At 42.9% G+C, this 27861-nt stretch overlaps 1 protein-coding gene across 2 annotated transcripts in view; it reads right to left on the bottom strand.

Moving 5' to 3' along the window:
* LOC121555094 (SH3 domain-binding protein 4) overlaps positions 1–27027 on the bottom strand; it is a 56105-nt gene extending 29078 nt beyond the window's left edge. For both annotated transcript variants that reach the window (XM_041868898.1, XM_041868899.2), the window contains exons 1-3: positions 26924–27027; positions 2589–2815; positions 35–2418 (exon numbers count right to left, since the gene is read on the bottom strand). In XM_041868898.1, coding sequence (XP_041724832.1) covers positions 35–2418; positions 2589–2712 — 2508 coding nt within the window. In that variant the 5' untranslated portion in view covers positions 2713–2815; positions 26924–27027. The remainder of the gene's footprint in view (positions 1–34; positions 2419–2588; positions 2816–26923) is intronic.
* Between the last annotated feature and the right edge of the window lie 834 nt (positions 27028–27861).

Here is a 27861-nt window from a genome sequence, read left to right as displayed (position 1 = left end):
TAAATAAAACTCAAGTCCCTTGGTCATTACTTACGGTCATGAGTTCCTTCTGGAAGGACTTCCTCTCCTTGCCCTCTGCATTGTTGCAGTCCTCTTTCAGCTTCTCCAGAACAGACGCCACCCTCTCAGGCTCACTGTCCAGCTCTGCACGGCAAAAGTGTGTCAGCGGTAGGTTAACGTAACCCAGGGCATCGGCAAACGCCCTCCAGCTTCCTACGTTCTCCATCAGTATAGTCCTCACGGAGGCATAGATGTACGTCAGGAACTTGCAGGGCTTGAGGACCTGCTCCAGTAAGAGTGTAGTGGTTAGTTCAGCCCCGCTGAAGTAAATGGGTTTTACTTTCCCCACCAGCAGAACATTTTTTGCATGGACAAGCCCTGTTCTACCCTGATAGTAACAGATGTACCATTCCTTAGTCCACAACTGTCCCTTCAATTTGATTTTCTCTTCGCTCAGAAGGGCAATGTAATCCCCCTTTTTGTACTCCAGTAAGTATTGGTTCTTGGTCTGACGGATGACTGTTTTGATCAACTTGCCAAACTTCAGGTTGCGGATTCGTCGGTCGTGGAACACAGGGTACTTGGTAGTGATGGCCAGAGGGGACAAGACAATTTTCCCTAGTTCCTTCTTCTTCAGGAAGCGCCTCTGCACAGATGTTTGTGGACCGGTCTTGGGTGGAGGTGCTGGAGTTTGAACGCAAAACTGGGCGAGAATACAGTCTTGGTCATCCTTGACCTGGACACGCAATGTGAAATCTGAGACATCATCAGCAGTGCGTGAGGCGATCACATAGACTATCCGGCTAACCTTTCCCAGTTTTACCTGGAACCCCCTGACCACCCTGGCCTGCTCACTGGCCTTTACCTCATAGTTGGCCATGTTGGAGTAAACACCAACCCGAAGGTCCTGGGGCCTTGCCAGGACAAACTGGTGCTTCCCCCAGAGCTGAAGAGCCACTGGAGGGGTGGCTTGGGCCTGCTTCCCTACCTCACTCACCAGTAATGTCTTTGGGGCACAGTCATGGCCGAAGATGGCCACTACAGTCTTAAAGGATGGGTGAATGTGTTTGGGCCCATACACACCCAGGGTGACCTTCTTCACCACGTTGTCCCAAACAGTGGTTTCTGGAGCAACTGACTGGGCCTGGGCCACAACAGACACATACATGCAGGGCTCAAGGTTATCCAGACAGACCTGGACGGTGTCCCCATACATATAGGCTTGGGGGATTGGTGTGTAGGGCCCCTCCTTGCAGTCACTCCTCACACATATGACCTCTGTCGTCTGTCTGCTCTCCTTCTTCACCACAACAGACACCTTCATCTCAAGGGTGACGGTGGTTTTGGTCTCCATGTTGCCGAGCTTGATCTCCACCACAGGGCTTACGGTTGTTGTTCGGTCGTTGTTGAGCTCCAGCGGTGGGTCCAGCAGGGCCTTCATGGAGATCTGCTGGGAGTCTCCAGGGGCCACGTGGCCCTCCGGGATGTGGATGCTGATGCTGGTGTCTGGAAGCTGGACGGCCCCTCCAGAACTGTCTAAATGGCACACAATGTTGGTCTCCACTGGCTGTGTTTGTCCCCAGCCTGGGTTCTGACCCAAGGAGTCCAGGTCATGGCAGGACCTGGCTAGCTTGCGGTGATTAAGCCACGCCGCCCGGAAATCCTCTCTGCTCTTGAACTGTTCAGGTGCAGGGGCTTTCATGCCTCCAAAGAAACCTGAGGATGCCTGCGGGGCGTCATTCTGAGCCTGCAGGATGGAAAGTTCTGAGAGACTGTAGGATCGCTTGCTCCTGAAGAATGGGTTGTCCCTGCGTAACGTCTGGCCCACTCCCAAACTGGGGCTGATGGGTTTCAGATCGAAGATGCCACTGCCAAAGCCGTTGATGTTGACGCTGGTAGAGTTTGGTGGGACAGAGGGGGCTAGGTTATCAAAAAGAAGAAGGTCCACTGACTTACTGTTCTCATTACTGTTCTGATCCAATGAACCTTGAAGGGCCTCGTTGAGGAAAGGATTAGTGGAGCTACGGCTAAGGGGCTGGTGATGGGGGGCAAAGGGGTTCCCGTTTTGGGGGGCAGTAGGTTTCAGGATCACCCCGGTCCAATCTCCAAGGAGGTCCAGCTCCTTCGCTCCCTCCTCCACAGAGCAGTCTCCTAGGCTGTCGATCATACCGCTGTCACTGAATGAGGAGTCCCGGTAGTTGATGGGCTGGACGTATGCCGCGGGGATGTAACCCATCTCAGTGCTGTTGTGGGCGTACCACCACTCTCCACCCGATGTGTCCAGCACAAAGAGATGTTCTCCCTTGGAGAACCTGAGGGTGGTGAAGCTGGAGGGGCAGTAATCCTTAATAGCAACGACTTCCCTAGCAGTGCCAAAGGAGGCAGTGGCGTCCAGTCTTAAGGCACTAGGAGAAGGCACTGGAAAAACAGAACATCAAAAAATAGGCCAATCTTATCAGAGAATCAATATTACGACAGAATATCTCAACGTAAAGGTTTATCGTAGTCATGTGATGACTGTACATTTACACAATCAAAAAGTATCTTACGCAGTTAATTAACATGTAATAATCAACCTCATAGCGTACCTTTGACATCTGTGAGACAGTTGGATTCAGACAGTCCATCGCTGAGGTCAATGAGTGTCCCCTCTGACTTGCAGCGCGGCAGTGCAATGTTGTTGTTGGTCACTCTGATCCGATGGGCGGCCATTGTTGTTTATTTCCCTGCACACCCAACCTATGTGTTCAGGCTGTTCTCCTGAGTTACGTTTTAGCCAAAGGCAGAGTTAGCCATCAACAGCCTCCCATGGTGTCTGGAGGAGAGAGAGAAAAAACTGGATTAACTAATGGCTTATTTCTATCTAATTAGCTTTTAGCGACACTTGACAATCTCATGAAATGGGCCAGATGCATTCTGATTAGAAAACTAAATTTGACTTGCAACCTGCTCAAATAATGGATTACCAAATGCTGACAGGATGTAAATATTCCCCAGATATTTACATCCCAGAAGGTAGGATTTTGAATGTGGCAAGTGAAAGAAACACCCCTAGTCCCTAGTGTGTATGTGTGCGTGTGTGCGTGCACAGGGGGTTGTGTCTGACCATGTAATTCCTGCACACACAAACACAAAGTTCTCTTCGTTGAGGTGGGTGGTGAGACTTCAAGGAATGCATGATCATTTCCAATAGAATAAAAAAAAATATTTTGGGAAATTCGTGTGAAACCTTGGTCTACAATCTTGAAATTCTACATTCTATTAAACTATACCAAAAGACAGGTCGTCCTGAGAGTAGTGTTGCATGGTACACCGAAACTTCTGTACATTTTCAATACTAGAACATGAAAAACGGTTAGGTACTAGAATTTTTGTTACTTTCGGTACTTCTGTCAAATGAGTCTCATGTCGTCTACTGACTGAGAGAGGATCAGGTCAGTCTATCAGCACAGCCGAAGTCCCCTTATAGCGCGAGCGCAACATGCCTGCTCCACTTACTAACCGCTAGCGCTAGCTGGTCCTGAGGAACCAGTCACTGGGAGTCTGGGCTTCATCATTCTTATGCTGCACAGAAGTTAACACACTTGAATAATGCAACACGGCATGTAGAAATATTGATACTGTTAATTACTGTTTGCAAAACAAGCTATTTGATTAGGAATTTTAGGACACCTTTAGGTATCAACATTTTTTATAAAGAAATGATTTGATAAAATAGTGAATTTGGCCTTTACTTCTATAGCCCAGAGAAACACATTGAATAACACATTCATATATATAATATTTCCTGCATATATATATATATATATATATATACACACATACACACATATATACAGTGGGGAGAACAAGTATTTGATACACTGCCGATTTTGCAGGTTTTTCTACTTACAGAGCATGTAGAGGTCTGTAATGTTTTATCATAGGTACACTTCAACTGTGAGAGACGGAATCTAAAACAAAAATCCAGAAAATCACATTGTATGATTTTTAAGTAATTAATTTGCATTTTATTGCATGACATAAGTATTTGATAGATCAGAAAAGCAGAACTTAATATTTGGTACAGAAACCTTTTTTGCAATTACAGAGATCATATGTTTCCTGTAGGTCTTGACCAGGTTTGCACACACTGCAGCAGGGATTTTGGCCCACTCCTCCATACAGACCTTCTCCAGATCCTTCAGGTTTCGGGGCTGTCGCTGGGCAATACGGACTTTCAGCTCCCTCCAAAGATGTTCTATTGGGTTCAGGTCTGGAGATGCTTCTTACGGAGCCACTCCTTAGTTGCCCTGGCTGTGTGTTTCGGGTCGTTGTCATGCTGGAAGACCCAGCCACGACCCATCTTCAATGCACTTACTGAGGGAAGGAGGTTGTTGGCCAAGATCTCGCAATACATGGCCCCATCCATCCTCCCCTCAATACGGTGCAGTCGGCCTGTCCCCTTTGCAGAAAAGCATCCCCAAAGAATGATGTTTCCACCTCCATGCTTCACGGTTGGGATGGTGTTCTTGGGGTTGTACTCATCCTTCTTCTTCCTCCAAACACAGCGAGTGGAGTTTAGACCAAAAAGCTCTATTTTTGTCTCATCAGACCACATGACCTTCTCCCATTCCTCCTCTGGATCATCCAGATGGTCATTGGCAAACTTCAGACGGGCCTGGACATGCGCTGGCTTGAGCAGGGGGACCTTGCGTGCGCTGCAGGATTTTAATCCATGGTGGCGTAGTGTGTTACTAATGGTTTTCTTTGAGACTGTGGTCCCAGCTCTCTTCAGGTCATTGACCAGGTCCTGCCGTGTAGTTCTGGGCTGATCCCTTACCTTCCTCATGATCATTGATGCCCCACGAGGTGAGATCTTGCATGGAGCCCCAGACCGAGGGTGATTGACCGTCATCTTGAACTTCTTCCATTTTCTAATAATTGCGCCAACAGTTGTTGCCTTCTCACCAAGCTGCTTGCCTATTGTCCTGTAGGCCATCCCAGCCTTGTGCAGGTCTACAATTTTATCCCTGATGTCCTTACACAGCTCTCTGGTCTTGGCCATTGTGGAGAGGTTGGAGTCTGTTTGATTGAGTGTGTGGACAGGTGTCTTTTATACAGGTAACGAGTTCAAACAGGTGCAGTTAATACAGGTAATGAGTGGAGAACAGGAGGGCTTCTTAAAGAAAAACTAACAGGTCTGTGAGAGCCGGAATTCTTACTGGTTGGTAGGTGATCAAATACTTATGTCATGCAATAAAATGCAAATTAATTACTTAAAAATCATACAATGTGATTTTCTGGATTTTTGTTTTAGATTCCGTCTTTCACAGTTGAAGTGTACCTATGATAAAAATTACAGACCTCTACATGCTTTGTAAGTAGAAAAACCTGCAAAATCGGCAGTGTATCAAATAGTTGTTCTCCCCACTGTATATTTCTGATTTCAAAGCTGATGGTCACCAAAAACATTCATTAACTTCGTCTCCCCCGCCTCATGTCTCGCCCAGTCAAGATCATCTTTGCTCAAGCCTGTGTGTGTGAATGAGGTCATGGGTCTTAAAGAGACGGCGCAAAAGATACAGCGCACACTTTTATAAAAAAGTGCAAATGTTGTTGATCAGGGACCGGTTTCCCAAAAGCATCTTAAGGATAAGTTCATCGTTAGAACCTTTGTAGGAGCATCGTTAAAATCTCCAAGTTTTTCCCAAAACCATTGTTATTAACATTGCACTTGAAAACACTCAATTTAACGCCTGCCTCAGACCACTTGTAGAACAGTTAAGTGCATCGGTAGATGCTTTTTTGCCATCCTGTGTCACTTTATACACAAAAGATCTTCGGTAAATATAGAATCACATGGTTTAGCCGCATCTTTGTGACGGCCGACAACATCAGACCAAAGTTGACTACAAATACAAAGTTGCCAATGTCGTTGCAATTGATACAAACAAGCGACGTATAAAAAGGTGCTTCAAATGAAAACCGAGATGACTGCATTAAAACATAAACAGTAGGCTATAGGCCTACTTCAATCTCTATTTAAATACATTTAATGTTCAATCAACTGAGTTCTATTTTGCTACTTGTAGGCGACTGTCTAACTTGTCTCAATATATTTCATGATCTGTATGTCACGCCCTGACTCAGGGGACTCGTATATGTTGAGTCAGGGTGTGTCTTTTCTGTGTTGTGTTTTGCTATGTTGATTTTCTATGTTTAGATCTAGTATGTGTAGATCTATGTTGGCCGGTGTGGTTCCCAATCAGAGGCAGCTGTAGCTCGTTGTCTCTGATTGGGGACCATACTTAGGCAGCCTATTGGCACTAGTGGGTTGTGGGATCTTGTTCCGTGTTTAGGTATGTTGTGTTGCGCTGCCTTGGACTTCACGTATCGTTTGTTTATTGTTTTGTCGTTGTGTTTATTCGTTAATAAACATGTATGCATATCACGCTGCGCCTTGGTCTGTCCCGTCTATTAACGATCGTGACACTGTAGCCTAACATGTGCGAGAGCTGACCCGTCATCAGTATTGTGAAATAATTATAATGTTAAGGAAAGATTTGAATGGAGAAAGGTGATCCGAGAGCAGCGCTCCCTTTCTTTCGATCCCATCAGCAATCGACACATGCTCGAACGACGCACTTAGCAACCGTTCTCTCCGCATGATGTATTTCCGTTGTAGGGAAAATGCACCGTTAAATCACTTGTAAGCATTAGTTCCATCGCTATCGGGAAACCAGGCCCAGTACAATAAAATAAGTCCCAAATGGAAGGGAAACAAATTGTTTGTCATCTGTAGCACCATGAAATCAGCCAAAACAAGCTCAATAACTCAATGCATTCACACACTCCTATTGAACATGCATTCACCTGTATTGTGAATTGGCTACACCTTGATTTACACAGTTTATCAATAGAGATTTGCCATAAAAATGATTGACAACCATTATGTTATGCAGTTAGAATGGTAAAAAACTATGTCAAATTGATTGTATGAGTGTATCATTGATTCATTAATGCATACATTCAAAAACATATATATATAAACTCAGCAAAAAAACGGTCAACTGCGTTTTATTTTCAGCAAACTTAACATGTATAAATATTTGTATGGACATAGCAAGATTCAAAAACTGAGACAAACTGAACAAGTTTCACAGACCTGTGACTAACAGAAATGGAATAATGTGTCCCTGAACAAAAAGGGGGGACTGCACCTGATTTGCCAGTTCTTGCTGTGTGATGTTACCCCACTCTTCCACCAAGGCTCTTCGCTGGCCATGGCAGAACACTGACATTCCTGTCTTGCAGGAAATCACGCACAGAACGAGCAGTATGGCTGGTGGCATTGTCATGCTGGAGGGTCATGGCAGGATGGGTACCACATGCGGGAGGAGGATGTCTTCCCTGTAATGCACAGTGTTAAGATTGCCTGCAATGACAACAAGCTCAGTCCCTATCATGCTGTAACACACCGCCCCAGACCATGATGGACCCTCCACCTCCAAATCGATCCCACTCCAGAGTACAGGCCTCTGTGTAACGCTCATTCCTTCGACGATAAACGCGAATCCGACCATCACCCCTGGTGAGACAAAACCGCGACTCGTCAGTGAAGAGCACTTTTTGCCAGTCCTGTCTGGTCCAGTGACGGTGGGTTTGTGCCCATAGGCGACGTTGTTGCCGGTGATGTCTGGTGAGGACCTGCCTTACAACAGGCCTACAAGCCCTCTCTCAGCCTATTGCGGACAGTCTGAGCACTGATGGAGGGATTGTGCGTTCCTGGTGTAACTCGGGCAGTTGTTGTTGCCATCCTGTACCTGTCCCGCAGGTGTGATGTTCGGCTGTACCGATCCTGTGTAGGTGTTGTTACACATGGTCTGCCACTGCGAGGACGATCAGCTGTCCGTCCTGAATCCCTGTAGCGCTGTCTTAGGCGTCTCACAGTACGGACATTGCAATTTATTGCCCTGGCCACATCTGCAGTCCTCATGCCTCCTTGCAGCATGCCTAAGGCACGTTCACGCAGATGAGCGGGGACCCTGGGCATCTTTCTTTTGGTGTTTTTCAGAGTCAGTAGAAAGGCCTCTTTAGTGTCCTAAGTTTTCATAACTGTGACCTTAATTGCCTACCGTCTGTAAGCTGTTAGTGTCTTAACGACCGTTCCACAGGTGCATGTTCATTAATTGTTTATGGTTCATTGAAAAAGCATGGGAAACGGTGTTTAAACCCTTTACAATGAAGATCTGTGAAGTTATTTGGATTTTTATGAATTATCTTTGAAAGACAGGGTCCTGAAAAAGGGACGTTTCTTTTTTTGCTGAGTTTATATATATATTATTTATGTAATGATATTTAACTCAAAAGATCTGTCTGGATTAAATGCCACTGTGACTTTGGCTAATATGCCTTCTTTTGTTACCGTGGTATTGTTTTGGTATCGAGTACCATGATGGTATCGAGTATTGTGATACTAAACCTGGTATCAAAGTCGAAATTCTGGTATCGTGACAATACAGAGAATGCAACCAACAGCTTACTACCTTTTTCGCATTTACATTTAAGTCTTATCCAGAGTGACTTACAGTTCATCTTAAGATACCTAGGTGGGACAACCACATATCACAGTCATAGTAAGTACACATTTTCCTCAAAGTAGCTCAGCAAAGTCAGAGCTAGTAGGAAAAAGTAAAAGTGAGAGTGGTTTGCCTCCTGTCTTTGAAATATATCCTGTTGATGTTAGTAGGGCCCTTTCATTACACAATCCTTGAAATAGTAAACCCTTGAGTCCCCCAAAATTTGTTTTAACTTTGAACAATTTTCATGAGATTCGCTTCGCTTCACTCCATTTTCCTGTACTTTGAAATAAATCTAACCATCAAGGATAAATCAGTGAAAGTGATTTCTAGAATATGTATATTAGTTACACATAGTGTGTCAAGCTAATTTCCATTCCCTCTGAAACTTTGATCCTTGATCCTCCTTTGAAGAGGTTCTGTACTAAGAGGGACATGAAAATGGACCTGGAAGAGGATATATTGGAGAGGAAATGGGATAGCTAAAGAGCCATCCTGAAACAGAATGATAAATGAAGTACATATCCAAAAAGCTCCATTTGATTTCAAGTAAACATTCTGTCTGACAGACTCGGATCCTTCAGGAGGGGGAGTAGACAGCACTTCGAGCTGCAGCCCCAAAACAATCTGACAAAATAGGTGACTCTCACTCAATGTTAAAAATGTTTAGAACATTTCGGTCAAGACAACCTACGTGAAAAAAAGCCTTTCTATAATTCTTGCAGCTTGTAACAAAAACAACAGACCAGGTGTTGCTACTCACTGATGACATATTCACTGATGACATATGGGAAAAGCCAGACCTCGTCTCAGCTAGTCTCCGTTTTCTTTATGCATATTTAGTGAGTGACCCAACGGCAACACATCAAATCAACAGGCGCATCTGCTGCCTCTCCCACACTCAAGGAGAGGTGGTTTGTGTAAAGTGCCAAAACTCCCCCATCTGCTCCCCTGTGCAGTCAGAGAAACAACAGCACACAGTGGGGGTGGCATGTGACAAAATATAACATTTGAACTGTAATATGACTTCGGGGCATTTAGGACGGGGGGGTGCTGAGAATATTTTGGGGAGTGGGTGGTGGTGGTGGTGGGGGGGGTAGTGTCTCAGACGGCTAATACAGGACTAGTAAAGGCCCAGTGCACTATTTTAGAGAATCTATTTTTGTTGACATTGTTTATAATTATTAATATTTGTATTTTTCAGGGGGTGCTACAGCACCTTCCTGTGGCTCTGCATAATCAATGTCTCACAGCTTAAAAATCCTTCTTTAACCGGTCTCCTCCCCTTCATCTACACTGATTGAAGAGGATTTAAGTGACATCAATAAGGGATCATAGCTTTCACCTGGATTCACCTGGTCAGTTTGTCATGGAAAGAGCAGGTGTTCATAATGTTTTGTACACAGTGCACTTTGTATCCCTCATTTAGTTGAGTGTTTCCATTATTTTGGCAGTTACCAGTATCTCTCAACTCTCGCCCTATCCTTGAAACCAGATGTGGGTCAGTGGAACCCAGCTCTGTTTCTCGACACACACCAACAAACTACTCTGAGCTTTTTTACATCCCATCTATAATTCAATAACCTCGTAAGTTCTGGGGAGGGGATTTTTTTCTTAGGGAGAAATGTCTTATGATCCCACTGACATGTTTTGACTAAAGCATGATGCTCTGCCAGGCAACAGCCAGTGAAAGGAGAGTATGATGGTGAAGATGATCCCCTCTGTCCTACGACTGCAAACATGAGCCTTTGATAAAGAGTTTGGGGGAATTTAATGGTCAGTATCAAATGCATGTGTCCATCTGCTTTGACACTGCCCCTGGATGGTCTACATCTCTCTAGACCCATCCCCTGGCCTTGACCAGTGACCACCCTGCCATACTTAACCTCACACTAGCAGTTAAAAGAAGGACAATTGCGGGAAGTGGCGTCTGGAATGTAACATACAGAAAGAAATGGTAAGGATGTTACCTGAGATGTACATCTAAGTAGTTGCAAAAGTAGCACGCTAAGTAACAAAGCGTTTGGAGAGAGCTAAATGAGGTTTCAAGCCAACTTATCTAACAATGGCATGTCATCTGGAGTCCCACTGGACGTGCCAGACGCCATTTCTGCTCTGCTTAGCTGCTCTCTCTGCCTCCTTGATTCACATAATGGGGAGATAAGTTAATATGGCTGCTTCATGCAACTAATCAGGGATTTATCTTGTGAGTATTCCATGCTCAAACGCAGGTGTGTTAGCAGGATATTACAGCAATGGAACTCACAGGTTGAACTGCTTGCTACACGTTTTAGATAATCTCTTACTCTAAAAGCACCCGCATCTATTCTAGCCCACAACTTCAGAGAAGTGCATCTTTAAAAATATGCTTTAAATATGACACTTTCTGTCAGCCCAAATATCTCTCAAAGACAGTGGTAATATTGCCTGGTTACCTTTCCACATGGCGCTGCTCAAACGCCACTAATGTTTATTCTCCACGTTGACTTCTCGAATGCCAACACATTCAAACCGATGGATAGAGCAGCGGAATTAAATGCAGGATGAGTCGTCAGGCAAGTGGTAATAGCCAATGTTAACAAAACAAAATGCATTGGACTAATGAATGACAGTGAGGGGGGAATGCGGTTTGCATGAGGTTTCTTAATTTGTCTTTTAAAACAGGTTAAAACACAAATCAAATCAACCTAAAGGTGGTGCCTTAAATTAAACCCTGATATGTCTCATTACTGCAGGCCATCTCATTGAAAACCTGATATCTACCATTACTGTAGGTCATGTCATTAACCTGATATCTACCGTTACAGCAGGCCATCTCATTGTAAACCTGATATCTACCATTACTGCAGGCCATCTCATTGTAAACCTCGCTTGCCAAATTAATTACACCATTAATGTCACATGAAGAAGCAATGAAAAACAGAATTATTTACGGCTGAAATTAAACTGCCCTAATGCGCCTCGTACTTTTACTTTACCAGTACTGCCAGTCAGCATTCTTAACATCAAATGGCTGCCTTATAAGACTGCCTGGCAAGATCTGTCTACAGTGTGTGTAGCCTGTTGTGTGTGCATGTGTTAGTGAGTTTAAGCCTAAGTTCAAAGGGAAGAGTGAGTGCGAGAGTGAGTGACCGAGTGAGAGAGAAGAGCGGCAGGCAGCTAGATGGTGGCGGTTAACTCACCCGCAGCACCAGGAAGGCAGTGTAAGCGGATTAGCCCATCAAACTCTGATACAGCTCTGAGGCCATGACAGAACAGGCCAAAATACGCTTTCCCTTTTCGCTAAAATCCCCACAGAGGAACTATGAATCTGTCATCCACGCCACTCCTTTTATCCAGTGATTTGGTTCCTGCAGTGTTCTGGCCCCCAGGGGAGGGCTGGTCCAAATGGGTTTTATTACAGGGGAGTGGATGAAAATCCAAGGCTGTCTTTTACTTCCAGGTCAGATACAGGTGCTCATATATTCCTCATCTAAGGTGTGACATGAGGAAATATGTCATCAAATACATCCTGCAAAAACCCAAATGTCATCAATATGTCCACTGAAATGTAAATTAAAATGGGCCCTGGTGCTAACATTATTCACACTGTAGGAAAATATCTATGTTCACAAAAACACATAAGTGCATGAGAAAGTGAAAAGATGGGCTACATAATTAAAGAATCCCTGAAATAGTGTTCTTGAATTGGCACCATATCTATCCAGCTCTCCTGCATAGCTAGGTTACTTTCTGTTATCAGACAATCTGCTGAATGTGAAAATGGAAAAAGATACCAGCTCTACAGTTTATTGTTTCGGTGTGAAACTTGAGAGGTCCAACTGAAATACAGTGGCTTGCGAAAGTATTCACCCCCTTGGCATTTTTCTTATTTTGTTGCCTTACAACCTAGAATTAAAATTGAGTTTTTGGGGGATTTGTATCATTTGATTTACACAACATGCCTACCACTTTGAAGATTGTAAAACAAACAAAATATAAGACAGAAAAAACAGAACTTGAGCGTGCATAACTATTCACCCCCCCCAAATTCAATACTTTGTAGAGCCACCTATTGCAGCAATTACAGCTGCAAGTCTCTTGGGGTATGTCTCTATAAGCTTGGCACATCTAGCCACTGGGATTTTTGCCCATTCTTCAAGGCAAAACTGCTCCAGCTCCTTCAAGTCGGATGAGTTCCGCTGGTGTACAGCAATCTTTAAGTAATACCACAGATTCTCAATTGGATTGAGGTCGGGGCTTTGACTACGCCATTCCAAGATATTTAAATGTTTCCCCTTAAACCACTCGAGTGTTGCTTTAGCAGTATGCTTAAGGTCATTGTCCTGCTGGAAGGTGAACCTCCGTCCCAGTCTCAAATCTCTGGAAGACTGAAACAGGTTTCCCCTCAAGAGTTTCCCTGTATTTAGCGCCATCCATCATTCCTTAAATTCTGACCAGTTTCCGAGTCCCTGCCAATGAAACACATCCCACAGCATGATTCTGCCACCACCATGCTTCACTGTGGGGATGGTGTTCTCGGGGTGAGAACACCAAACGTGTTTGCTTATTTTTTTCTTTTATCAATGGCTTTTTTCTGGCCACTCTTCTGTAAAGCCCAGCTCTGTGGAGTGTACGGCTTAAAGTGGTCCTATGGACAGATACTCCAATATCCGCGGTGGAGCTTTGTAGCTCATTCAGGGTTATATTTGGTGTCTTTGTTGCCTCTCTGATTAATGCCCTCCTTGCCTGGTCCGTGAGTTTTGGTGGGCGGCCCTCTCTTGGCAGGTTTGTTGTGGTGCCATATTCTTTCCATTTTTTAATAATGGATTTAAATGGTGCTCCGTGGGATGTTCTAAGTTTCTGATATTTTTTTATAACCCAACCCTGATCTATACTTCTCCACAACTTTGTCCCTGAACTGTTTGGAAAGCTCATTGGTCTTCATGGTGCCCCTTGCTTAGTGGTGTTGCAGACTCTGGGGCCTTTCAGAACAGGTGTATATATACTGAGATCATGTGACAGATCATGTGACACTTAGATTGCACACAGGTGGACTTTATTTAACTAATTATGTGACTTCTGAAGGTAATTGGTTGCACCAGATCTTATTTAGGGGCTTCATAGCAAAGGGGGTGAATACATATTTATTTTTTAGAATTTTTTTTAACAAGTAATTTTTTTCATTTCACTTCACCAATTTGTACTATTTTGTGTATGTCCATTACATGAAATCCAAATAAAAATCCATTTAAATTACATGGTGTAATGCATAAAAATAGGAAAAACGCCAAGGGGGATGAAGACTTTGAAAGGTACTGTAGGGAAGGGAAGAGTGACCCTGCTTTCACATCTCAAAAGGAAAAGGGTGTCCAAAGGAAACAAAGTAAAACAATGCCTACAAGCTACTACTAAGCTATATGGAATTGTTTTAAGGTCATACCAAGGATCATTTTGCTAATTGATTCAGAATTTTAAAGCCCCTTGAAGTATCAACAAATCTATAATGTCTTCAGGTATGAAGCTATTCTCAATCCACCATCAACCTCCACACAGGATATGGACTCAGACACCAAGATGATGTGGTTAATGTTCCATGTAGAGCTATTCTTCTGTTGGAGGGTACATACAGGACATTGTGTTGGCTCCCTTTTGACAGTGAATATGTGCACATAGTGCTCCAGAAATGTTTACTGACACCAGATGGACAGAGCGTTCCAGTGATGAGATTTCACTGGTGCGGACCGCATTAGTAATACAGAGCAGCACTACCGTCAGAGGCTCCATGTGTAGCAAGTGAAGTAGGAGATTTCTAATCAATGCAAAATGGAATTACAAATCTACCACATTTTCAACCAACAGGGGGACAAGGACCCAGGGAGCGCATTAAAATAGCCTCAATAAGCCTTCCTAGCTGGCTAGAGTAGCTTCTTTACATCGATTTGATGCAGTCAAGACAGACACTACCTGATGAGATGATAGATAGACTAACTTGTCGCTGCAATAGGTTAACTTGTGCGAGTCTCTCTCCCTCTCTAACAACAAGCTGAGTGCATCTCCTCTCCTGAGTCGCGCAAGCAAGTCCCCATTGAATAAAACAATTACAATAATAAACAATAAAACATGTTGTCTTTAAAACATGCATTTCAACTATACGGATATCCGAAAAAAATACAATGGTATTGTTTGAATAGTGAAATCATTTCAAATGCCCATCCCTAGTACATAGGAACAGAGGAGGTTCTTGCCTCTATGTTTAAGGAGGGCCGTTCATGAACAGGACGTGCCTGAGGAGCAGCAACAAGGAGGAAATGCCTTTGTGATGAGGGGCAGCCAGATCCCCCATGCGTCCCACTGCCTCCTCCGTAACATCCCCTGACTTCAACTGTGACTCAGCTTGACTTCTTCTTGACTGTGCATTGTTCTCAGCTCTTGCGATTTTAAAAAGAAACTGCAAGCAAATAATGAGAAGTGCTTTAAAAATCTATGGAATATGGCAATACAGTTGATACAATCCTTAGTTAAACTCAAAGGCATGTTGTCACTTCTCTTGTTCAAATCCAAGGCTCAGGTTCTTGAATTGTTTGGGGAATTACCAGATAATGCTGACGACACAGATGCCTCAATCCCAGGAAACTGTGTGTGCTCTCTATCGCCTTATGTTAACACTGCTCTGGTCTTGGCTGGTCCAAACCGGACGTCACCCTCAGATCTAAGGGCAGTCTTAGCCAATAATAAGCTCACTTGTAAACCATTGTAACCAGTCTTCCTGAAAGCTGAATATCTTTGGCTACCAGAAATCTACTGAAAGCATGCACTAAAGCAGGGTTCCCCAACTGGCGGCACGCGGGCCGGATTTGGCCTGCGGGTGGTTTTATTTGCCCCCCCAAGTTTTCTGAGCCAAAAAAATGGTTGCATTTTCATTGTTGGACATAAAAGACTGTAAAAACACCAGGAAATCAGCTCCAAGTGATTTTAATTTTGGAAATCTGTTGATTGGATTTATATAGCACTTGTCTACCAACTGAGTTACTTAAAGTGCTTTACATAGTAGGGGAAAACTCAGCTCATCCACCATCAATGTGTAGCAGCCACCTCAGTGATGCACAGCGACCATTTTTGTGCCAGAACTCTCACCATACATCAGCCATCAGGTGGAGAGGTGAGGAGTGATGTATGCCCATTAGGAATGAGGGGGATGATTAGGTGGCCATGATGGAATGTGGCCATGTTGGGAATATAGCCATGACACCGGGGTGAACACCCCTACTCTTACAATAAGCGGCAAGGGATTTTGAATAACCACAGAGAGTCAGGACACCCGTTTTAACATCCCATCCGAAAGACGCCACCCTACGCAGAACAACGTTCCCAAATGTAATCGAGGTTTGAAATGATTACGTTTTAGTCCAATATTATATCTGTTTAGGCTTCTTGTGGTCAAAAAATATATATTATGTCTAAAAATATATATATTATGTTCCGGCCCCCCGACCATCCGCTCAATATTATTTTTTGCCCGCGGCTGAATCTAGATAATAAAGAATAGGTGTTATCCCAGAGGTGAATGTTTCAGGAGTGGTCTAGACTCCTCTGTGTCGTGAGTTTTATAACCACCATGAAGCCCTGATAGCCTGCACATAAACTGTGGTCTAGGAGAACAAACAACTTTCTAAAAATTTAGCTCCGACATAATTCAGAGACACTCTTCATGGCACTATGTGTGGCTCTATTGACTATTGGCCAATCAAAGATAATGTAATCAAAGACCAATGTTGATGGAGAACCATAACAGAAGCCTCACTGTGTACATTGACTGATTTTGTCTGCCAGCTCTGACAACATCAGATTCTGGATTCTTCAGTGACATCATTTGTCTCACATGGTACTGAGATTGGTTTACAGCCCAGTGAGGAGATTTGAAGGGGTTGGTAAACATTTGACTAATAGCCCAACATTTCTATGCATGCAAACATCTGTCTTGCAAATCAGACATGGTAATACAATGTCCTTTCTAAACTTTTGCCGAAAAGGCATTAAAACTATGTTGTGGTTGTGTATGACATTGCAAAGAGTCAAAAAACTGGCATTATGCCTAGTGGAAAAACATTTTTGCTAACTGAGGTGAAATATGGCTACTAGCGTTGGCTATCCCTCTCCACCTCATTCACTTGAAAGCTTTGAACATAAATATTTCATCCTAAATTGGCGCAGGGGATGAAGTGAAAAAGAATCATTATTTCAATAACAAAGATAGGGTGTGTTCCAACTGTCAATACAGGCTTTATAAATCAGACATGTCTGTGGAATTCTCTTCTCATCACATTGCCAGTCTCACCATGAAGTACGAGGAATGGTATGGTTACGTTGGAATCCAAGGGGAAATGTAGCCTCTGGTTTCACTTCCTAATCTCTCTTTCGACAAGCCACTGCATGTTCCAGGTTATCAACAACACTGGTTGTACACCAAGACTCAGAATGGGAACACCCAAAAGCTGATGGGCTGGTGTTATACAAATAAAGGTGAGAGAAAGGTTGTCTAGGTGATCCAGTTAATACATCCCTGTGGAGATGGGCATTAGAAACATGGACACAATCAAACAGAAGCTACAGGAAGGTCGGTCTCCTCCATCTTAAGAAATCACTGTTGATTAAAACTGTTCAACACTTAAAGAACACAATCACTTACAACCCACGCTGAATGGGAGGATACAGAATGACACAACCAAACCTCTAGTATGAGTCACACCAGGCCATATGTGGCTATTATCCATGAGTCAGACAGGGTGCCCCGGGGCCAACAAAGCTGTCCTGTCTGATGCCAATTGTGCCAGTGTGCCCTCTGTTGTAAAGCACGCTGTAACTAACCAGCTGGACCCTCGTCCCAGCACTAACGTACACAGGGAGAGTGCGGAGAGGCACGTTCTCACTGTGGGAGCAGCTTATCTGGAATCACATGCACATTCATTCACACAATGAACTCCATTTAAATCAATTTGTCACTCAAGAGGGAGCTCTGAGAGATGAAAAAATAAATTATGCTTTGTCAGAGGTTTTGGTATTATACAAGTGACCTGAGAAACATCAGAAAGTAGGCTGGAGATGGGAGATAAGAGAAGGAAATTCCATCCACGGGAAATTAAATGCCATCGCCAGATTACAACTTCAAATGTCATACTGAACAGACTTCATTACCTATTCATTATTGGTTGCACTATGTTGTCATTGATCTCTTATATCAATATGTCTGCCTGTTGATTGATTGTTTTCAGATCTCTGGAGACCATATAGTTCCACATTGAAAATGACTGATCTCGTGGACTCCCGAGTGGCGCAGCGGTCTAAGGCACTGCATTGCAGTGCTAGAGGAGTCACTACAGATCCTGGTACGTTCCCGGGCTGTTTCACAACCGGCCGTGATCGGGAGTCCCATAGGGCGGTGCACAATTGGCCCAGCGTTGTCTGAGTTAGGGAAGGGTTTGGCCGGAGGGGCTTTACTTGGCTCATCTCGCTCGAGCAACTCCTTGTGGCTGTACGAGCGCCTGCAGGCTGACCTCGGTAGTCAGGTGACCGGTGTTTCCTCTGACACATTGGAGTGCCTAGCTTCCGGGTTAAGTGGGCGGGTGTTAAGAAGCTCGGTTTGGCGGGTCATGTTTCGGAGGATGCATGACTCGACCTTCGCCTCCCGAGCCCGTTGGGGAGTTGCAGCAATGAGACAAGATCTGATCTCCATGTCACCCGCTAGCGCACTAAGACGCTCTGTCCCGGCTGACTAAATAAAACATACCAGGACCAGCCAAGTCCATGCATTATTTAATATGAACTTCAGTCAAAGTAAAAGAGCAAGACTCTTCTCAGGCCCACAAACTGTGGAAAACATTTCAATCTATTAAAATAGATCACTGTGTTGTGCACAAACATGGGTTAATGGTGCTCCAAGCTATAAGTTATTTATTCTATACTGAACAAAAATATAAAACGCAACATGCAACAATTTCAAAGATTTAACTGAGTTACAGTTCATATGAGGAAATCAGTCATTTGAAATCAATTAATTAGGCTCTAATCTATGGATTTCACATTCCTGGGAATACAGATATGCATCATTTGGTCAAATATACCTTAAAATGGGCCTCAGGATCTCGGCACGGTATCTCTGTGCATTCAAATTGCCATCGATAAAATGCAATTGTGCTTGTTTTCCGTAGCTTATGCCTGCCCATACCATAACCCCACTGCCACAATGGGGCACTCGGTTCACAACATGTACATGAGCAAACCGCTCGCCCACATGACACCATACATGTGGTCTGCGGTTGTGAGGTCGGTTGGATGTACTGACAAATTCTCTAAAAACGACGTTGGAGGCGGCTTATGGTAGAGAAATGATCATTCAATTCTCTGGCAATGGCTCTGGTGGACATTCCTGCAGTCAGCATGCCAACTGCACGCTCCCTCAAAACTTGAGACATCTGTGGCATTGTGTTGTGTGACAAAACTGCACATTTTAGAGTGGCCTTTTATTGTCCCCTGCACAAGGTGCACCTGTGTAATGATCATGCTGTTTAAGCAGCTTCTTGATCTACCACACCTGTCAGGTGGATGGATTATCTTGGCAAAGGAGAAATGCTCACTAACAGGGATGTAAACTAATGTGTGCACAAAATCAGAGAGAAATAAGCCTTTTGTGCATATGGAACATTTCTGGGATCTTTTATATCAGCTCATGAAACATGGGACCAACCCGTTTATCTTTTTGTTCAGTGTATAAAGATGAATGAACAGCTGTGCAAAATACATTTGTAGAGATTTTGTACTAATTATGAAGCTTGAAGGTGACTGACCGTATGATGGGAAAAGACAAGCATTTGAGATGATATGCTGTTCCGCATGCAGATTTTAATTATGCACACTTTAAAGGCTGATTATTATTCTCCTAGGAGTCCATCTAATGCAGATAGGTTAAAGTAAATAAATATAACAGAGGACAGGAATGAGGGAATTAGATTAATCTGAGCAGGCAGGCATATTTTGCACCGGGTGAAAGTTGATTGCATTGGTTTTGGAACCGGGCTGCCTCCCGGGCTTGAGCCAGGTGCACCGTTCAAAGCCCACGGCGAAGTCGGCTCAAAACAAAATTGAAGTAATTAAGCACCTGGAATAATGAGTAGGATTCTGTGTTTTCACATGCAAAAGTGACTGCTTTTGATGAAAACGCTGTATCTGCCTTCCCAATGAAAACTAATTTGAAAATTCAAACATATATTTTATGGAAAAGAGAAGTTGTACGATTCTGGACGATGCACCATGCTGCCTTGTTGACAACATGACCGAGCGCCGCAGATTATTGAGAAGGGCGCTCCTCCCTCGCCGCTTTTGCCCGTTCACGTCACGGGCCATAGACCGGTAATCCGCGGCTCAGCATAATCGAATCCGCCCAATGACAGCAGTCATCCATGGCTACTGTTTTTTAATTTACTATTAGGACTGTCTCCCTAATAGCACCAATCACAGCCACCATTGACCATTCTCTCTGTTACCGCACAGCAAGCGGTACCAGTGCACCAAGTCTGGAACCAACTAGAGAACGACCGATAATCGCCTTTTAAAGTCTATCGGCCCCTGTCTATTGGCTTTGCCGATAGCCCCTCTACATAGCAAAACTGCTGCTACGCCAGCCGCCACTCACCGCCTGAGCCACGAGCACTGCACAATGCCGAGGAATGTCTAGAATGTCTAGATAATCATCAGCAAGCATCAAGAGAGCTCATTCTCCAACAGAAAGGTGCAGTATTGAGAAATTGATGAAATGACACAGTGACCAAATTCGAACTCCTGTTGCAAATATTAGTTTAGTTAATTCACTAACAATAAGGCTCGTGTCAACATGCCTGGACATCCATGCAATAAGCAAGCTAGCTAAGCAGATACTGTACCTATGTGACCTGTTAGAAAATATAACGATAACTAACCCTTTCATCTGTGGTGTTATCTAGCTAGCTATATTAGCTATTATGCTAGCTGGCTAGATAAACATGGTGCTAAGATATCAGATAGGAGCAGATAGCCAACGTAGCTAGCTAACATTAGCTGGTTAAAATTTTGAACATGCACCTTTTTCGGCAACGAGCCATCTGACTTGCGGGGTAACGTTAGCTATTTACTGATGTGTTGATCTGACCAACCGCAATCGTATCCGTAATTGCAGTGGTGGAAAAAGTACCCAATTGTCATACTTTAAAAGTAAAGATAACTTAATAGAAAATGATTTAAGTAAAAGTGAAAGTCACCCAGTAAAATACTACTTGAGTAAAAGTCTAAAAGTATTTGGTTTTAAATATACTTAAGTATCAAAAATAAATGTAATCGCTAAAATATACTTAAGTATCAAGTTCAAATCATTTCAAATTCCTTATATTAAGCAAACCAGAAAAAATAACATTTTTTAGTTTTGTTTTTTATTTACGGATAGCCAGGGCACACTCCAACACTCAGACATCATTTACAAATGAAGAATATATGTTTAGTAAGATATTAGGCACGTTTATGGCTTGGTAGTAAATGTCTTCACCATTGAGCTAGTTCTCATAGTATCAGTAAATAGCACCAAGTGGTATGAGCAATGGAAAGAGATGTGAAAGGAAGCGGCGTTACAGCCTAGTTTTATCCAATCGTAGCAGTAGGATCAAGTTACAACCTGCCCATTTCTTGACATATAGCTGAACTAGCCAATTTAGTTGTTTTGAATTTCATCCTGACAGCAAAAAAATGTAAATGTTTTCCCAATCACATCCGTGATCACAAATCACGACATTACGTTGGACCCATTTGCATTGAATAGATGTTATTTTATATTCCCAAACTAACAGCAGTGCCTATATGATGTCCTTCCATACAGACGTGACATGCTGGAGTGATGCTTCTATGCAAAAGTTTTTAATCAGTAGGCTAATAGAAGTCCCAAATGGAAGGCAAACATATTGTTTGTTATCTGTAGCACCATAGACTCCACACATCAGCCAAAACAAGCTCAATAACTCAATGCATGCACACACTCCTATTGAACATGCCATCTTAATTTACCCAGTTTATCAAAACAAAATCAAATGTATTGTTTGATTTTTAAATGGATGCATTAATGCACACATGGCTATCTCTGGGAAATGTTGTCATCAAAATGTTCAAATTGAACGCTATTGAATATCGGCCTAAAATATCGTCCATCGGCCTCCTTGACCCCCAGAAATCGGTATCGGCCTTAAAGAAAACATATCAGTCGTTCTCTAAAACCAACAGGACCCGTACAGCTTTTACCCCCATGCCACAAGACTGCTAAACAAAGCTGCTAAAGAGCTAATCAAATGGCTACCCGGACTACCTGCATTGACCCTTGTTTTCTTTTTAATACTAACTCTATTGCACTGACTCTATGCACGCACACTGGTCTCTACCCACTGTCATGACAGTTCACGTGAATCCAAATAGGTCAGATCAGGTTTGCAATTAATAACTTTAATCAGACCCGTAGAGGGGGGTTAACAGCTCACGCCCTATCGTACATCAAGAAAGCCCAGGCTCTCCCTCTCAAGATCCCCAAAGGAATGTCTTTGTTTCAACAATACTTTTTTTCAGCTGAAACTTTAGCAAATACTGGAATAATATTCCTAACGTATAACGTGGGGAATGGTCAGAGGCGATCCATTCTGTTTGTTATTTTGTGATGTCATTAAAAATGTTATATAGGAAATACTGTAACTTGGAAAGTATACCCACTACATGTACGAAGTGTCCATCCTATGCTTTGGGCATATAATATGAAAAATGATGAAAGTGTTTTTGTTAAAAGAGGGATGTGATTTGAGAACTTATATGAGAATTGTTTTTCATAACTAGTCACAGTTACTAGTCACCGCCCAAAGTGAGGTCAGAAAGCGTGTCAGCCTGACGGATCCGCCCCTTTTAGTGCAGAGTGTATACAGATGGGTAAAGGAATTAACATATCAGACCAGATAACGTGAAAGTGGCAGCTACACGTTTAAAATGGTTGGAACTTTGAATCTCAACATGAGGTGAAGATAATAAACTCCCCTCCCGGACAATCACTGGTACGGCTGATTAGCTGTCCTAAGTAAAGTATCTTCGAAAGCGAATTTAAGTAGGCTCATCCTATTACGCTACGCCATCACCCCACTGGGAATCATCAATACGGCTGGCTAGCCTATTTTCAAAGAAGCATCTTCAAGAGCGAATGGAAGGAAAATCAACTCTGTAGTTCTGTTCAGGACTACACGACAAGTCATCGGACACTGGACCACTACAAAGAAGAGAACAACAGTAGAATACTTGTTGGAACTTTTTGGACAATCAGAGCCTTACAAGCGTGCCGCGAGAAGGCCCAACTCCTTTTCCAGGGAGGTCCTGTCCACAAAGAGATACACGGCGAACCAGGCCTTGCACGTAAATACATTTATGATTTCTTACTCAAAGTATATGGGTGCAGTAGGTGAGCGTAGTTTCTAATGTATCAAAGTATTATCTCTGTCCCTCTCTCTCTCCATCTCTTCTTGTTAACAAGCAGCCATGTTGTTGTCATTCCGCTAGGGACCTGTTTTCTCCAGTCAATAACCGGTGCAGAGTGTGTATGTTTATCCTGTGTTCCCATTTTATTAGCTAGTAAATAAATAATTAAACCAATTTGTGTAGTACTGAATCGTAAGTAAGGCTTGGGTACTCCCTGTATATAGCCATGTTATTACCTGGTACCCCTGCACATAGCCAAGTTATTACCTGGTACTCCCTTTATATAGCCATGTTATTACCTGGTACTCCCTGTATATAGCCATGTTATTACCTGGTACTCCCTGCATACAGCCATGTTATTACCTGGTACTCCCTGCATATAGCCATGTTATTACCTGGTACTCCCTGCATACAGCCATGTTATTACCTGGTACTCCCTGCATATAGCCATGTTATTACCTGGTACTCCCTGCATATAGCCATGTTATTACCTGGTACTCCCTGCATATAGCCATGTTATTACCTGGTACTCCCTGCATATAGCCATGTTATTACCTGGTACTCCCTGCATATAGCCATGTTATTACCTGGTACTCCCTGCATATAGCCATGTTATTACCTGGTACTCCCTGCATATAGCCATGTTATTACCTGGTACTCCCTGTATATAGCCATGTTATTACCTGGTACTTCCTGTATACAGCCATGTTATTACCTGGTACTTCCTGTATACAGCCATGTTGTTACCTGGTACTTCCTGTATACAGCCATGTTGTTACCTGGTACTTCCTGTATACAGCCATGTTGTTACCTGGTACTTCCTGTATACAGCCATGTTGTTACCTGGTACTTCCTGTATACATCCATGTTGTTACCTGGTACTTCCTGTATACAGCCATGTTATTACCTGGTACTTCCTGTATACAGCCATGTTATTACCTGGTACTTCCTGTATATAGCCATGCTATTACCTGGTATTTCCTGTATATAGCCATGTTGTTACCTGGTACTTCCTGTATACAGCCATGTTATTACCTGGTACTTCCTGTATATAGCCATGTTATTACATGGTACTTCCTGTATATAGCCATGTTATTACCTAGTATTTCCTTTATATAGCCATGCTATTACCTGGTACTTCCTGTATATAGCCATGTTATTACCTGGTACTTCCTGTATACAGCCATGTTATGTTTTACTCATTATTGTTATTCACTGTGTATTTATTCCTCATGTCACTATTTCTATTTTTATCTGTAACTCTGCATTGTTGGAAAAGGACCCGTAAGCATTTCACTGTTAGTCTAAACCTGTTGTTTATGAAGCATGTGGCAAATAAAATGTGATTTGATTTAGAAGCACATTGACTGAAGCCTTCCTCAAGGCCTTGCTCAATGAGGAGAGTGATGAGTAAACAGATTACAAGGCTTGTGAGATTTCACCCTGAGCTTAATGCATAAATGAACATTCTGACCAATTAAGCTATTCTCCCCGAGCAAGGCTTTAAAATAGAATGCAGAGACTCGCGAGGGAATATTGAATGCAGATCGGGAAAACTTCACATTAACAGGAGAAAGTGCACCATATCCCCATGACACAAATTCACTCCTATTCAAACTCCTAATTTACGTTGTGTGAGTTGGATTGTTTGATACCATGGCAACGAATTTCACGCATGCGAGCCAGTGCCGTTTGACCAACTTTTAAATGGAGGGGGAGACTTGATTGCATCAGTGGAGGAAGGAAAGGACCATCCTACTAAGTGAATTTCATGAAATAAAATTGTGAAACATTTTAAAAAAAAAGTTATCCTTTCTAGATAAAACTAACCTAAATATATTCACATCACCAAATAACTGATTAAAATACCTTTTTGCAATGAAGTTCTACAGTAGCCTCAACAGCACGGTGTAGCCGGAGGACAGCTATTTTCCTTCCTCCTCTGGGTAAACTGACTTCAATAAAAACCCTAGGAGGCTCGTGGTTCTCACCCCCTTCCATAGATTTGTTATGACGATTTCTGGGGGACGTCTTCCAACCTATCAGAGCTCTTGCAGTATGAACTGACATGTTTTCCATCCATTCAAAGGATCAGAGAAGGAATCTAGCACTGAAAGATTTTACTACAGCTAGTTAGCACTGCAGTGCATAAAGTGTGGTGAGTAGTTGACTCAGATAGAGAAACACAATAGCTGAACAGATTTTAACAAATTAATTTCTTTAAAATGAAGGAGAAGCAGCAGAGAGAGAGCGCTAGCTATATTTTGTTGTATGTTTTATTGTTCTTATTTTACCTTCCCTTACTTGGGCAGCTACTTTAGCCTACTCAACAACCCGACTCAAACATAGAGGAATGCTATTGGATCGTGGGTTTACTAACGCGTTAGTTGTAGTTTGTTGACTATAATGTTAATATGGTTACAACTAGAACCGGAACGATACCAGAATTGCAATATTTTTTCCATGGCAAAAATGAAAAACACGAAGCAGACCAAACTCTATGGTCCATAAAAAAAATATGCTGTATGTAAAATATTGGGTGCTATAGCTTGGAAAATAAATGTGACTCTGGATGACAACACAATTATGTTTGTATCGAACATTAGGGGTGTTTTCCTAAAGAAGTTAAATCCGCTTTGTGTTTTGTTTCCTTGCCACGACACTAATGAGTAGTGACAATGATGTAGGCTTTGTAGCAGTTAGCGGTTCTGGTATGAAGGTTTGGCTTGAAGTGGTTTTTGCGCCTGGTCACAGACAGCTGTTGTGTTGTGCACTGAAGTCCACAAGCAAAGGGAAAAGGTGAGAGGAAGAGAGTAGATGCAAGAAGGAATTATACATTGAGCAAAGTGATGATGCTGTATGTGGCTGCTATGAAAGTGAACTGTGTGCTGCGCAGGGGTGATCAGGGGTGTATTCATTCCGCCGATTCTGTTCCAAAATGTTTCTTAAACGGAAGCAAACGGAATGAAACAGGGAGGGGCCTATTTGAATCTGTCCAATAGAAACTCTCGTTTTAACTGTTTGGACTAATGTTAACACACCAGATCAGCTCGATTCACGCAAAAGTATACAAGGCAGTATTGAATGTGTCACCTTGATTAGATCTCGACCTGTTCACCTACATTATAAACTTTCAGTTGTAGGCTAGGTTGTAGAATGCTCATGATGGGTATAGGGAATATTCGAGTAGCCTAAACCTATCGATGATACATTGAGCTGGGTGAATGGAATATGAATGACAGTCATCCAATATGCTGTAATAGAAATAAGGCCATGCTCATTAAAAAATCGTCCTCCCTAATCTTAATCGGCACCGACTGCCACATACAGTACATCAATATTGCGAATGCACCACTCTTAAAACATTTTAAATTGTTGTGTTCAATAGGTGATGGAGAGTGGAGACAATTTCGACAATTTATGACTGCCATTATTCAAGAAGGCAAAACTGCTTTTATAATTGGGAGCAAAACTTGAGCGGTGGCAGAGAGATAGTGTTTTAGTGATTTATAGGGTGCATGTGGTGGTAAAAATAAACAATGTAGGTAGAGCTACAAATTAGCACCGCAAAGACAGAAAAACCCACCCACCTTTGGTCAGCTAAGTGGCTGCACTGCCCCCTCGCCTCGTAAAATTATCAACCATTAAAATTACAATAATTTCCATTAAAAGAACGTCACAACTACGGTCCCCACTCTGAATTTTTAAAAGTTATTCATAAATGAGCTAACGAGGTTCCTAAACTATGAGAACGCAACTAGATGATGCAAACTGCTTTGTCGACGCGAGCACTTCTGTTTGGATGAGAGCATAAGTTTAACATTTGAAAACATGGGAATAAGAACTTAAAAATCTTAGCTCACCTAGTAAAAGTCTCTTAAATAAGTCCTTTGAAATAAATGCATCAGACGGGCGTAGTTTTGCGAGTTCCTACTATCCAGTTGTACTCCTTTGTGAGTCTTTGGCGATGGGAAGAGAGAGCGAGAGCAGGACCCTGCTGATGTCACCGCGAGGGAGGGGCGTGGATCAGAGTAGTTGCATATGGATATGATGTAATTTTAGGAGTTTCAGATTACTTTTCTCTGTACTACACTTTAATGTAAAGAAAAAATCTAATAGACTGGCATACTACTCTCATTCTCATCATACTACACTATTTGAAAATACCACATAAGAGATTTGTAAGGTCAATAGGCATATAGTTCTCATAAACAGACCCTTTGGATGTCAAAATCAGATGTGTGAAGTAGGCCTTCATCAGGAGCTAAAGCCTATCTATGACTGGTCTTGGTAATGGCTGGTTGCATTTTATTCTCAGTGTATCACACCATCCAACCAATCTATTTTATGCCTGAGAGGAGAAGAAACAGGTTCTTGGAAGTTTGAAGTAATTCCATTAGATGACATACTTTATTTGTTTGCAGTGTAGGCTAGGATATAGTTTATTGCCTATTCTGGGTTAATGGGGAGGTGGGGGTGAGGATAACTGGAAGGAAGGGTAGCCTACCCATGGCCGGATTACCGAACGGGCATGCAGGGCCCTTGCCAGAGGTCCTCCAACCTCCAGGGGGCCCCCAACCTGTGTCTGACGGACAAGGGAGGTGATAAAGCCTGTTGCATGCTTCCCAGTCGAAACAGTTTGCGCATATACAGTATTATGACCACATTTTGTGACTTTTTTGTTCGTTTTGGTTTCAGCAGGGTTTTCTTCCCGCTGTTTGCGCACGCCTCATTTTTTCTTGAGGCAAGTCGAAGTTCGGTAGCCGAAGTCTACGCCCCTCCGTTGGTGATTGGTCAACAG

The sequence above is a fragment of the Coregonus clupeaformis genome, chromosome 40 (genome assembly GCF_020615455.1).
Source record: "Coregonus clupeaformis isolate EN_2021a chromosome 40, ASM2061545v1, whole genome shotgun sequence".
NCBI classification, from domain to species: domain Eukaryota; kingdom Metazoa; phylum Chordata; class Actinopteri; order Salmoniformes; family Salmonidae; genus Coregonus; species Coregonus clupeaformis.
The sequence above is the reverse complement of the archived record's forward strand: the minus strand, read 5'-3'. Positions and strand labels throughout refer to the sequence as shown.